We start from the raw sequence: 12,461 nt of genomic DNA on the forward strand, positions 1-12,461 counted from the left end.
AAGGTTCACGACCACAGGCACTTACTCACCTGCTTTTCATCAAAAAGGAGAGTTGAGAAAGGGGCCTCATCCTGCAAGACATCAACCAGCAAGAGCTGGGAGTAAAAGGCTGTTGGCAAACAGGGGATTCCTGCATCCCAACAGGACTCGTGGAATGGGAGGAGCAGGCACATCCCTCTGCCATCGCATTTGGATCAGTCAAACCTCACTTAAAAGTGAGTTGTTTTTGTTTTTTTCCTTTAAAACCAGATAAAAAGATCACTTTCGGGAATAACCCCATGTCTAGTTTGGAGGAGGAGGAGGATAAAGGCTGCCCAAACTCACGGGACAGCTTTTAATGGGAAAGCACTGTAGGAAGCAGTGTTGTCCCATCGTACGCACCACGATTCGATTATATTGGCCATTTTCTGTAACAAATAAGCACCAAAAAACCAATTCCGGATAGACATTTCCCATTTAGACAACATAATTACAACATACCCTCATTGGCAAGAAAGTTACTCGGCAAATGCCCGGTATTTATCCTCCAAATCAAAACCTTGGGTTCAAATGCCAAAAAAAAAAAAAAAAAGATGGTTGGAGGAATTGCCATCTGTAGAAGTTCCACCCACACCTTAATTACCAGCTTCCCCCTACTTTTTGCATCCAAAAAGGGATTGTAGCACGAGGGCTGAATTATTTTGACACAACCCAGTGACACCAGTGGCCTGAGGACCATATTCAGCAGCTGGATGATCCTTCCTGGTTGTCCAGCTTTTCCCTGGAGAAGGAGAGAAGTAACCACTGCCTTTTATCCCTCTTGTAGCAGATTCCTGACTCCAATCCCAATTTTCTTGCCTACACCAGAGGCAACTCCCAGCAAAACAATCCTCTCCGAGTTCTCTTTCCCTCCAAAAAGAGCCTAAGAACTTAAATGGGAAGAAAGGCCAAAAAAAAAAAGTAATGCTTTAATATTAATGGCACATTAATATTAAGTACTAAGTGGTCAAGAAGTCCAACATCTAAAGGCTGTTTTATCAACATTAATTTGACTCCGCTGAGCAACAGAACATTTTCTATTCCTCTTTGCTTTGGCCAAGCACTTGAGCTTCTCCTGCCCCAGCACAAGCCCTGAGTTAAAATACCTGGTTGAAAAGACCATTAATTAGATCAGAAATGCTTTTGCTGTTCTACTGTCCCAACAGAGCAACTTCAATTGGGGACATCCCCCGATTTCTGAGTGGTTATTAAACATTCCACTTAATCAGATGAGTAGTCTGGAGTTAATTGATAACAGCTGCAGGTAGAACACTCATCATGAGAGCAGCCCAAACGATCACAAGAGAACTGCTGCCAGTCTGCCACTTTCCGTTTTCTTTCCAGTGCAATCACCGATCCTTAAATGAAAAATCAGCCTTCCTGTTCCATTCACACCCCACTCTGCTCCCAGGAGCTCCCAGTAACATCTCTGTACCCCACCAGCTTCCCTCACACTTGTCTTGCAAGAAATGGCAAGAGTCAAGACTCCACCACGCCATTAATACCCCCACTTTGCACAAGTAGAGAGAAATTAAAACAACCCTCCCAAAAACTCTCAGGTAACCCAAGAGCCAGGAATTCAACCCACAAGCCTTCCCTACTCCTGGGACTGCTGTAAAACCAGAAGACAACTACAACTATGTACATAATGATATATTTGGGGGCACCAAATGGGAGTGATGTCTGAGCTTCTCCAAGCTGGGTTCTCTCTCGTTGGACTATGGGATGCTGCCTTGAAAATCACACAGAATCACAGAATTGTAGGGGTTGGAAGGGACCTCTGGAGATCATCCAGTCCAAGCCCTCCTCTCACAGCAGGTCCACCCAGAGCAGGTCCCACAGGAACACCTCCAGGTGGGTTTGGAATGTTTCCAGAGATGGAGACTCCACCACCTCTCTGGGCAGCCTCTTCCAGGGCTCTGCCACCCTCACAGCAAACAAGTTCCTCCTCATGTTTAGATGGAAATTCCTATGTCCAAGTTTGTGCCTGTTACCTCTTATCCTGTCACTGGGCACCACTGAAAAAAAGACTGGCTCCATCCTCCTGACACCCACCCTTTCAGTATTTATAGGTGTTGATCAGATCCCTCCTCAGTCTTCTCTTCTCCAGACTAAGACGACCCAAGTCATTCATTCAGATCACAAACCCAGCACGAACCATCTGGATTCTGCATCCTTTTGTCAGCCAGATGTTGGACATATCCAGACAAACTAAATCAGAGGTAAGTCCCTCAGCTGGCACAGGGAAAAGAAGGATTTGTGGCATTTATGAAGTGAGGAAGAACAGTCTCATGTGTGCACACACACATATACAACACAGGAAAAGGCAGGCAGGACATTTAGTCATTTTAAGATCTAAATGAAGATATGTTTTTACGGCAAGTACAACAGTTTGCAAACAAAAAGAGCCACGAGGCACGGTCACTGAGTTATACTGAAGCAGATACTTGTTTCCACATCTCCGAGCTAAGACCGTGAAGCGCAAAGATCCAAGGTGGAAAATTACCTAAGTCATTTCAACATAAAGATCACAACTCTATAAATTAAGGTTTTGTCTGTGCGAGGCTTAGCTAGCATCTATCATGAACTGCTTGATAATTTGATCCACTTCTGGACAGGGAAACAAACTACACACTCTTCCAAAGTCACTTCTAGACCCATTTTCCATTTTCTTTCCCTACTTTCTCTAATTGTTTTTTTTTATTTGCCACCTTCAAAGCCAGGATCACAACCATCATTCTGCTCTACCTATTTTTTTTTATTTGCCAGCTTCTACTTTGATCAAAGCCAGGATCACAACCATCATTCTGCTCTACCTACACATTTTCAGCCCTGTGCAGTTTAAGATAAAAATTCTTTTCAGTATGGGAACATTACCTTCAATCAAGGAACTTGAATTCAGAATACGTTCCCCAAAGACACAGGCTTTTGGCAGCTGCCAGTCAGGCTCCCGGGGGGGGCAGAAGATTTCAATCCATTTTGTATATTCTTAACCTACATGAAGTTTCACTTTGGTTGGGGACAGGTTTTTCCTGACGGCTTCTAAAAAGAAGAGATGTTTGCCAAGTCAAGAGAGCTCCCGTGGGTGCCAGGAGCCTTCCCAAGGCAGCAGCTTCGGTGCTGTCACCTCCTCGATGACACAGGCGGCGGAGCAAACAGCTCTGCAGACACCCAGGTATAAACACGGGGCTAAAAGGAGAGCAAGAATCTGGTTTAACCTCGGTTGTTATAGCAATAAATATAAAAGTATAAGCAAGAGCCTCTCTGCGTACCATCCCTTGGCATAAATTAAAAACAATCGGGTCTTATCTCTCAGGAGCAAACAGTATCTGGACAATATGCTGTTAACTACAAGGAGCTTAGTTAGTTAGAAGAGGCTTCTAAATTTGACCTCAAATCAAGACACTCAGGTCTCTTCTTGAGTCACCCCAACAGCTTATATCCCTGTAACCATCATCAGCTCAACTTCCTCATATGAAAAATTCTGTTGCAACCCCAAATTGCCCTGCATCTCCAGAGCCTACAGCAGAAATGCTCAGACCAGGCTCTCAGCAAGCACGGTAAATTCATTAAAAAGGAGGTTTACAGCATAAAGATTTATTCAATGACTCGTACTGGACATGTCATGGTGTAGAAAGGTCCCCAACAAGGAGCTTGTGAGGTGTGAGTCCTAAGTTCACCCCAGCAGACATTTTTTGGGAGGCTGAAGGGCCGCATTCCCCATCCCACATCATCACCATCACCCAAGAAAGAAAAGTCTTGATGCTTCCACATCATCACCACAGCTGGACTTGACCATGTGCTGGTTTCAGAGGTCACAGAAGAAGTGCAAATTCAACCAAGACCTCCAACCATCCATGCTGCCTTCTGCACCACACGAAAACTTCCAACATGGTGACTGGATGTGCAGCCTTCACACCTTTCCAGACACCCAAGGGCTTTTAAAAACAATCAGGTCTTATCTCTCAGGGAGCAAACAGTATCTGGACAATATGCTGTTAACTACAAGGAGCTTAGTTAGAAGAGGCTTCTAAATTGGGTCTGTTCAACCTCAAATCAAGACACTCAGAGCTCTTCTTGAGTCACCCCAACAGCTTATATCCCTGTAACCATCATCAGCTCAACTTCCTCATATGAAAAATTCTGTTGCAACCCCAAATTGCCCTGCATCTCCAGAGCCTACAGCAGAAATGTTCAGACCAGGCTCTCAGCAAGCACAGTAAATTCTTTAAAAAGAAGGTTTACAGCATAAAGATTTATTCAATGACTCGTACTGGACACGCCACCGTTTAGAAAGGTCCCCAACAAGCAGCTCGTGAGGTGTGAGTCCTAAGTTCACCCCAGCAGACATTTTTTTGGGAGGCTGAAGGGCCGCATTCCCCATCCCACATCATCACCATCACCCAAGAAAGAAAAGTCTCGATGCTCAGACCAGGCTCTCAGCAAGCACGGTAAATTCATTAAAAAGGAGGTTTACAGCATAAAGATTTATTCAATGACTCGTACTGGACATGTCATGGTGTAGAAAGGTCCCCAACAAGGAGCTTGTGAGGTGTGAGTCCTAAGTTCACCCCAGCAGACATTTTTTGGGAGGCTGAAGGGCCGCATTCCCCATCCCACATCATCACCATCACCCAAGAAAGAAAAGTCTCGATGCTTCCACATCATCACCACAGCTGGACTTGACCATGTGCTGGTTTCAGAGGTCACAGAAGAGCAACCAAAGTGCAAATTCAACCAAGACCTCCAACCATCCATGCTGCCTTCTGCACCACACGAAAACTTCCAACATGGTGACTGGATGTGCAGCCTTCACACCTTTCCAGACACCCAAGGGCTTGGTGACATCCTTAAATAGAGCAAGACAACCCCAAAGTCAGGCGACTGGTTGAAAGCTGGACTATCAACACAAAAAGGCACATCTTATTCTCCTATGAGCCTCTCCTATGAGTCACTGCCCTCCTCCCAAAGCCCCAGATCCAAAATTCTCCTCCCAGCGTTCCCCACCATCCCTCCAAACCCCTCCTCAAACACACACATGAAGAGGAAAAATCTTTTTCTTCTCCTCCCACAAAAAGCTTTTCCCTTTTCTGAACCTCAAGCCTCCGTTCTTGTCTTTTTGTCCATCAAAACCCAGCAACAACTCAAGGCAGAGCTATTTGAACACTAAATAACTATAATCACAGGTGTAAACTCGGTAGTTGAAGGGCAGGACAGGAAACCACAGAAGCGTCTTCCTGAAAACAGGCTCAACAGCTTTACTTTTGGAGACAGATCACAAGATGTTGTGGCCTCCCCACTCAAGCGATGTCCATCACAGTGTCACTGGCCACCCCACCATGTGCGAACAAGCTCAGAGCAGGAACACAACCAAAAAGGGCTTCACATACATTTGAAGAAACTGAATCCCAGGCTGTTGAAGCCACTTGTCCACGATAACATCACCACTGAACAGAAGAACCAAACTGGGAGCCAGAAACATCACAACACCATTTCACACACGTGTGGGTGCCGCTCTCCAGGCCCCAAGAAGCTGATTTCTGCTGACAGGCAGCAGGACATGGAGGTGAACTACTTCTTCACAAACACAATGGACCCAGCATTCCTAATTATTGCTCTTTTAAGCAAATTACATACAAAACTTAGACGCCCGCAGACACTGCACTGGGATACAGGTAGGGCTGTAGTTTCTAGAGGAGCATCTCATGACGTGCACCAGCTTTTGTCTGTTTCTTACTGATGTATTAGTTCCTCTCCCATCCTCTTCCTTCCTTGAGCACCTTCCTATTTCATGCCCAGCAAAACCACATTAAAAGCCAGAAGCAGCTTGAAAATGGTCTTGTCTGGAGATGTTAAAGCACAAGACAGCTCTGGGGTAAGGTAGAAGCCTTACTCCAGCCAAACTTCTACTCCTCAATGTTTGTTCCAGGACCAACACCAGCAGGTTCATCTCCTGGAGGACACGGTCACCCATTTCCAAATCCAACAGCCTACGTTCAGCATGAGGTATGTGGTCAGTGAACACCATCACCCCTTGAGATGACTGTTCCTACCTTCTTTGGTGGAGACCTGCATCCTGGTGGCCGGCAGCCTGCAGAGCCTGTGCTTGGTGATCTGCACCAGGCCCTTGGGTGAGGAACGTTTTGGTGTCACGGAGGCTTTTCCTCGTGAGGAGTTTTTCTTCCTGAGATGGAAGTGGCTTTTCAGAGGCGTGATGGGCGAGGAGCCATTCTTCTTATCTGTCGGGGAACTGCGAAGACACAACACCACACAGTTAAAAAATGATAAAGGTGATCGAAACACACTTGGTCCCCTTGGCCAGTGCTCAGAAGAGAAGCTGGGACACCAAGCTCCACACTGTTCCCCTACTCAAGGGTGATAAGAAGGATAAGAAGCATTGAACAAAAAATTGCAAGTAAATAGGAAAACGTGACGAATTTCTGGCAAAGGACAGATAGAGAATGAGGTCTCTGACAGCCTAATTCAGCTCATTCCCTTCTGCTTTCTGCTCAACAGATGCAGGGAAGAAGATGCTGTCCTTTTGTGAGATGAGAGGGGGTCTCATCTCCCCAGCTGCCAAGAAATCCTAAAAAAAATCCCAGCTTCTGGGCCTACAGGAAAGATGGGAAAGCCGGGAAGGGACTCTTGATCAGGGGAAGGAACCATAGGATGAGGGGGAACAGTTTTAAACTGAAAGAGGGGAGATTTAGATGAGATCTCAGGAAGAAATTCTTCACTGAGGGTGGTGAGACACTGACCCAGGTTGCCCAGAGAAGCTGTGGCTGACCCATTCCTACAGGGGTTCAAGACCAGCTTAATGGGGCTTTGAGCAACCTGGTCTGGTGGGCAGGGGTTCAAGACCAGGTTAATGGGGCTTTGAGCAACCTGGTCTAGTGGGAGGTGTCCCTGCCCACAGCAGGGGTTTGGACATGATCTTTAAGGTCCCTTCCAACCCAAACTATTCTATGATTCCATGATTCTCCAAGCACCTTAGTCCAGAGTGATGTTCCCAGCACATCCCACCCACAGACACATCCCCCAGCAAACCAGGAGGGCCAGGCAAGGACAGAAATCTGTGTTGGTTAGAGTATCTGGGAAAGAGAAGCAGGAATCAAAGCATCAGAACCTCAATCAGGGCTGTGTTACCAACTCATTGTGTCACTTGGAACAGTCATTTAGGCCACAGCCCTCATTTTTCAAGACCTAGGGCTTGGAGTTACTCCATCAAGATAGGAGCCAAAGCACACGTCCACTGCGCTGAGGACACTTCCGAGGTCAGTGGTGGAGTAGAGGTCACACAGCTGTGTGACACCTCATCCCGCTCATCCCTTCCCTGAGGTACAGGCTGGGCTTGCATCCAGCCCTGCTGAGAAAAGCAGCACAAAACAGCTTTCCACCCAGGAACACAATGTAACGAAGCCCTCACAGCACTTCCACGACACACCAGCTTTCAGAGAAAGTTCAGTCCCAATCTCTTATCTGTTTCCCCTCACCTCCCAACCTGGTGCAAACCCCTTTGGCAGATAACCCACACACCTTTTCCCTCCATTAGGCTTCATTTATAACCTTCCCATTGGCAAGCTGGAGAGGTGGGCCCAGGTGAACCTCATGAGGTTCAACAAGAGCAAATGCAAGGTTCTGCACCTGGGCCGGAACAGTCCTCGCCACCAATACAAACTGGGGGGTGATCTCACCTCCCAACCTGGTGCAAACTTCTTCGGCAGATAACTCAACCCACACACCTTTTCCCTCCATCAGGCTTCATTTATAACCTTCCCATTGTACTCCATCCCTATCAGACACAGCCAGAATTTGCTCCACAAGAGCCCAGGAGTATCTGCTGGTCCAGCACAGCGCGTTCTCCCAAGGTAGACACAACAGCCACAGATCTGTCACCCACTTGATAAGGAGAAAAAAGAGTGAGAGCTCCATCCCTATCAGACACGGCCAGAATTTGCTCCACAAGAGCCCAGGAGTATCTGCTGGTCTGGCACAATGCGTTCTCCCAAGGTAGACACAACAGTCACAGATCTGTCACCCACTTGATAAGGAGAAAAAAGAGTGAGAGCCTTCAGAGAGAATGTTTTGGGGTTACTGCTAGATAGCCACAACCTTCCCCAGGGAGGGAAGTACCAACAAATCATCACAGAGAGAGCTTCAGAGCTCTCCTCCTATCCCTGCACCATCCCATGGTCTGCACAACACTTTATGGAGACAGACTATACACAAAAACTTCGATTTAAGCTACTTCTCCTTCTTTTCCCCAGCTCCCAACACAACAAAGTTATGGGAGTTTGAAAATATATCAACGCATCTATTTTCTGCCCTTTGAATATTACTCTGTTATTCAGGTCAGGGAGGAGTCTCCTAAGGGCTGCAGCAAAGTCTCTGGAGAAGAGCGATGGGAGATGAGAAGAAAACCCAGCTCTGCTTGAAAGGTTAAAATCAGAGTTCCACAAACAGCTAGACAGCTATTTCCTGCCCTTTGAATATTACTCTGCTATTCAGGTCAGGGAGGAGTCTCCTAAGGGCTGCAGCAAAGTCTCTGGAGAAGAGCGATGGGAGATGAGAAGAAAACCCAGCTCTGCTTGAAAGGTTAAAATCAGAGTTCCACAAACAGCTAAAACAATTAAAACCCGAAGACCTGTCAACCCTGGAAAGCTGGATGCTTCCAGACAGAACAAAGTCACCACACTTGGAAAGAAAAAGGCAAATAAATTCCAGTATACAACAATCCTCGTTGGAATTTCACTTATGACCATGACTTTTGCAGCCAACAGCCACAAAATACAACCAGCACAACAATGCTCTGAAGATGACCAGCAACTTACCCCGAGCTTCCTTTTCTCTTGATGATTTTTGTCCGACTCTTGACTTTATAACTGGAGAGTGCAGTGGTGTCACTGAAGGAGGATTTCACCCCACCGAGACCGACAGCGGCAGCGCTCGCAGGTGGTGGGGCCACCCCAGTTTGAGGGAGGTTGGGGGCCAGAGGCTTTTTCTGATCCTCAGATCGCCACCTGAACGCGGACTTGGAGGTGGAGGGCGAGGTCTGGAGGCTGGAGGCTTTCCACTTATATTTGCTGGGAGAAACACCCAGTTTGGTCTGCAGTCCCGATTTCTTCAGCTTTGCTCCCAAATCTGCTTTTGGTGATAATTTAGCACCTCTGTCCACTCCACCGGCGACCTTCTTAGCACTTTCAGAAGCTCTAGGGCTGACCCATCTCTTCACAGCGCGAGAGCATTTACCAGGGTTTGCAACCCAGGTGTAATTAGTTTTCCTGAATTTTGAAGCTTTGCTGGAGACTGACGTTGAGGCAGCTCTTTGGAGACCGGGACTTTTGGGGACTACAGAAAACTTGCTCTTCACTGGAGACATCCCAACCACCAAAGTGGCAGCCTGAGTGGGTCTAGAGCACGCCTCGCCATTTCCAAGCAGCTTTGGCTCTCTGGAAGCATCCCTGACTTGCTCACAACCAGATTGTCCTGGAGCTGGTGGTTTTGCCTTCAGCCGTACCGAGTGCCGAGCCGCCTCGCGATCTGGCAACACCGAAGGCTGCTGAGGCTCCGATTTCAGCGTCACGGCGCTTTCACTGGAGCTTCCACAGGAGACAGAGGAGCTCCCGGTCACGTCACCGGCCAGACGCACCGTTCTAGGCTTATCCTCCACGCTCACGTAGGCTGAGCTCACCAACCGATGAGATGAACTAAACGAAACCGAGAGAGAGGGTCTCCTCTCTTCGTTTTGGCTCACGTACAGAGAATTCGGCACGTTTTTATCGTCGCCTGAAGCAGCGACCACCGTTGGCAGCCCAGAAAACTCACAGTAAGAATCCACATCAGCAAAACCTTCCATATCGACGAACGGGTCAGCCCTCTCCGGCAGCTGGATGCCCACAACTATATTACCATCCGTGGTTAAGTCCACGTGTCTCTCTGGGGATGATTCTGGTGGCTCAGGTATCTGGCTGTCCCTATGGCTTCCAAAAGCCCCAGACGTGCTGGCACTCTCACCACCTTGAATGTCACATACTGATCCCGGTGGCCTGTTGACAAGGGAGTATTTTTTCCTCCAGGAGCGAGCCTGGCGCAGCTGGAAATCCCTGGGAGCCTGCTGGGGGTACCTGGTGGAAAAGGCCCCCCTCCTGCTGAAGGAATGCTGGCGGGGGTTGTTCCACCTCGGTGGCACAGATGACAGCGGCCGTGGCACATCCCCGTGAGTGTTTTTATGATTGTTTATGAGACCTAAGGAGAAGAAGACAGCGTCTGTGTTAATCACAGGTCCCACAGGAGTTTGACAGCATCACAGTGCTGGTTGTCCTCAGGCTGCGGTGAGGACCAGCGCTCCACGCAGCCTTGCACAGGCCACATGTCAGGTAACTGGTGCTGGAAGGGAAAACTCAAATATCTCCCTCAATCCTCGTGAAAATCAGTCACAAAAGCAATTTCATAGGACAACTCAATGCAGGCCTGAACTGCAGACTCCCCTACAGACTCTTAACACTAATTAACACTGACTAGTACCGTCTGCCACTTTTTATCCCTTTACATTCTTTTTTTATATACCAAAATGGACGCTTGGATTCTTGGTTTTGGAGCTTATTTTTTTTAAAAATGCTCATTTTATTTCTGGGTATCTGCTCAGAGGAGTCTCTGAGTGTCTGCTTGTGTACGTAGCCCAGCACAGCCACCGCCACCCCCAAACACAACGCAGAGGATCACAGAATCATTTCCAGTTGGAAAAGAACTTTAAAGATCAAGTCCAACCATTAACATAACACTGCCAAGTCCACCAAGAGGTCCCTCAGCACCATGTCTACCAGCCTTTTAAATACCTCCAGGGATGGTGACTCCACCACCGCCCTGGGCAGCGTCTTTCAAGGCTTGACAATCTTTTTGTTGACTAAATTTTTCCTAATATCCATCCTGAACCTCCCCTGGTGCAACTTGAGGCAGTTTCCTCTTGTCCTATCGCCCATTCCTTGGGAGAAGAGAACGACCTCCCCCTGGGCTACAGCCTCCTTTCAGGGAGTTGGAGAGAGCAGTAAGGTCTCCCCTCAGCCTCCTTTTCTCCCCAGCTCTCTCAGCTGCTCCTCGTCAGACTTGTGCTCCAGACCCTTCACCAGCTTCCTGACTCTAATTCTTTAAAGCAGCGATGAGGAGGTTCCAAGGCATCCCCAGCTTCACTGTTGAGTCACTGCACATCCCTCTGCCAAGCCACCACACCTCCCCACTGCTTTGGTCTACTAAAAAAGTCGCTTGGATAACAAATACGTGTCAATTAGGGAGGGTCTGAGCTTGTTAAATATCAGTGTTTGGAAAACCCCTTCAATAAAAGGGATTATCAAAGGATTTTTGAGCATTTTAGGCATGTGTCAGCACAGAAAAGTTTTTCCTACGAGGAGGAGAGACAGAGCTACAGGAAGAGCAGTGTCAGCAGATCCCTCCTGGAGGAGGCAAGGACCATGTTTTCCTCTCTCTTATCACACCTCCTCCCACGCAGGAGCTCCTGGACAGAGGCAGATCCCCCGCAAGGCCCGAGCGGAGTTTGTGGCCTTGCTAATGAGGAAAAATTACCTTGAGGTCTATAAATAGAGCCAGTTACTGCTAAGAATAAGTGCTCATGCTCACCAGAGCTAGGAAAGGGCACGCAAATAAATTCTCCCCACTCTTCTGCCACAATAAGGAGTCGAGGGACAGAGGGTGAGGGGCAAATCCAGCCCCTGTGCCACCAGCCCCGGGGGCTGCAGGGCAGGGGACACCCTCCTTACCCCCAGTCCGGAGGCCATGAAGAGTCCAGTGGCAGGAGTGGGGATCCCCTGACCCGTGGGGACCCCCAAACCTCCCCCAGCACTCCCTGATCCCTCCCTGCCTTGGCCGACCCTGCACTCCTGGCTCCTCTCCCCTCCCATTTCTCCCAAGCGCTCCTGGATCCTTTCCACCTCCCCCCCCCATCAGGCCCTTCCCAGGCCTCAGTGTTTCCCACCCAGGGACCTCTCTGTTCCCCTTCCCCCTCCAGGGTCTCCTCACAACCTTCTCCTTCCCCCGGCTCCCCTCAAACCCCGCCCCTCAACCCCCGGGACTTCAGGGTCCCCTCACAACCTGCCCCTCCCCGCCTCAGGACTCCAGGGTCCCCTCCCAACCCGTCCCTTCCCCCTTCAGGACTCCGGGGTCCCCTCACAACCCGTCCCTTCCCCCTTCAGGACTCCGGGGTCCCCTCACAACCCGTCCCTTCCCCCTTCAGGACTCCGGGGTCCCCTCACAACCCGTCCCTTCCCCCTTCAGGACTCCGGGGTCCCCTCACAACCCGTCCCTTCCCCCTTCAGGACTCCGGGGTCCCCTCACAACCCGTCCCTTCCCCCTTCAGGACTCCGGGGTCCCCTCACAACCCGTCCCTTCCCCCTTCAGGACTCCGGGGTCCCCTCACAACCCGTCCCTTCCCC

At 49.0% G+C, this 12,461-nt stretch overlaps 1 protein-coding gene across 1 annotated transcript in view; it reads right to left on the reverse strand.

The window, feature by feature from the left end:
- The window catches only part of ZC3H3 (zinc finger CCCH-type containing 3), a 207,230-nt gene that overhangs the window by 194,512 nt on the left and 257 nt on the right, over nt 1-12,461 (reverse strand). Inside the window, exons 2-3 of the mRNA XM_014965228.1 lie at nt 8,850-10,263; nt 6,072-6,268 (exon numbers count right to left, since the gene is read on the reverse strand). Of these exons, the coding sequence (XP_014820714.1) occupies nt 6,072-6,268; nt 8,850-10,263 (1,611 nt within the window). The remainder of the gene's footprint in view (nt 1-6,071; nt 6,269-8,849; nt 10,264-12,461) is intronic.

This window comes from Calidris pugnax, unplaced genomic scaffold (genome assembly GCF_001431845.1).
Source record: "Calidris pugnax isolate Ruff unplaced genomic scaffold, ASM143184v1 scaffold41, whole genome shotgun sequence".
NCBI lineage: Eukaryota > Metazoa > Chordata > Aves > Charadriiformes > Scolopacidae > Calidris > Calidris pugnax.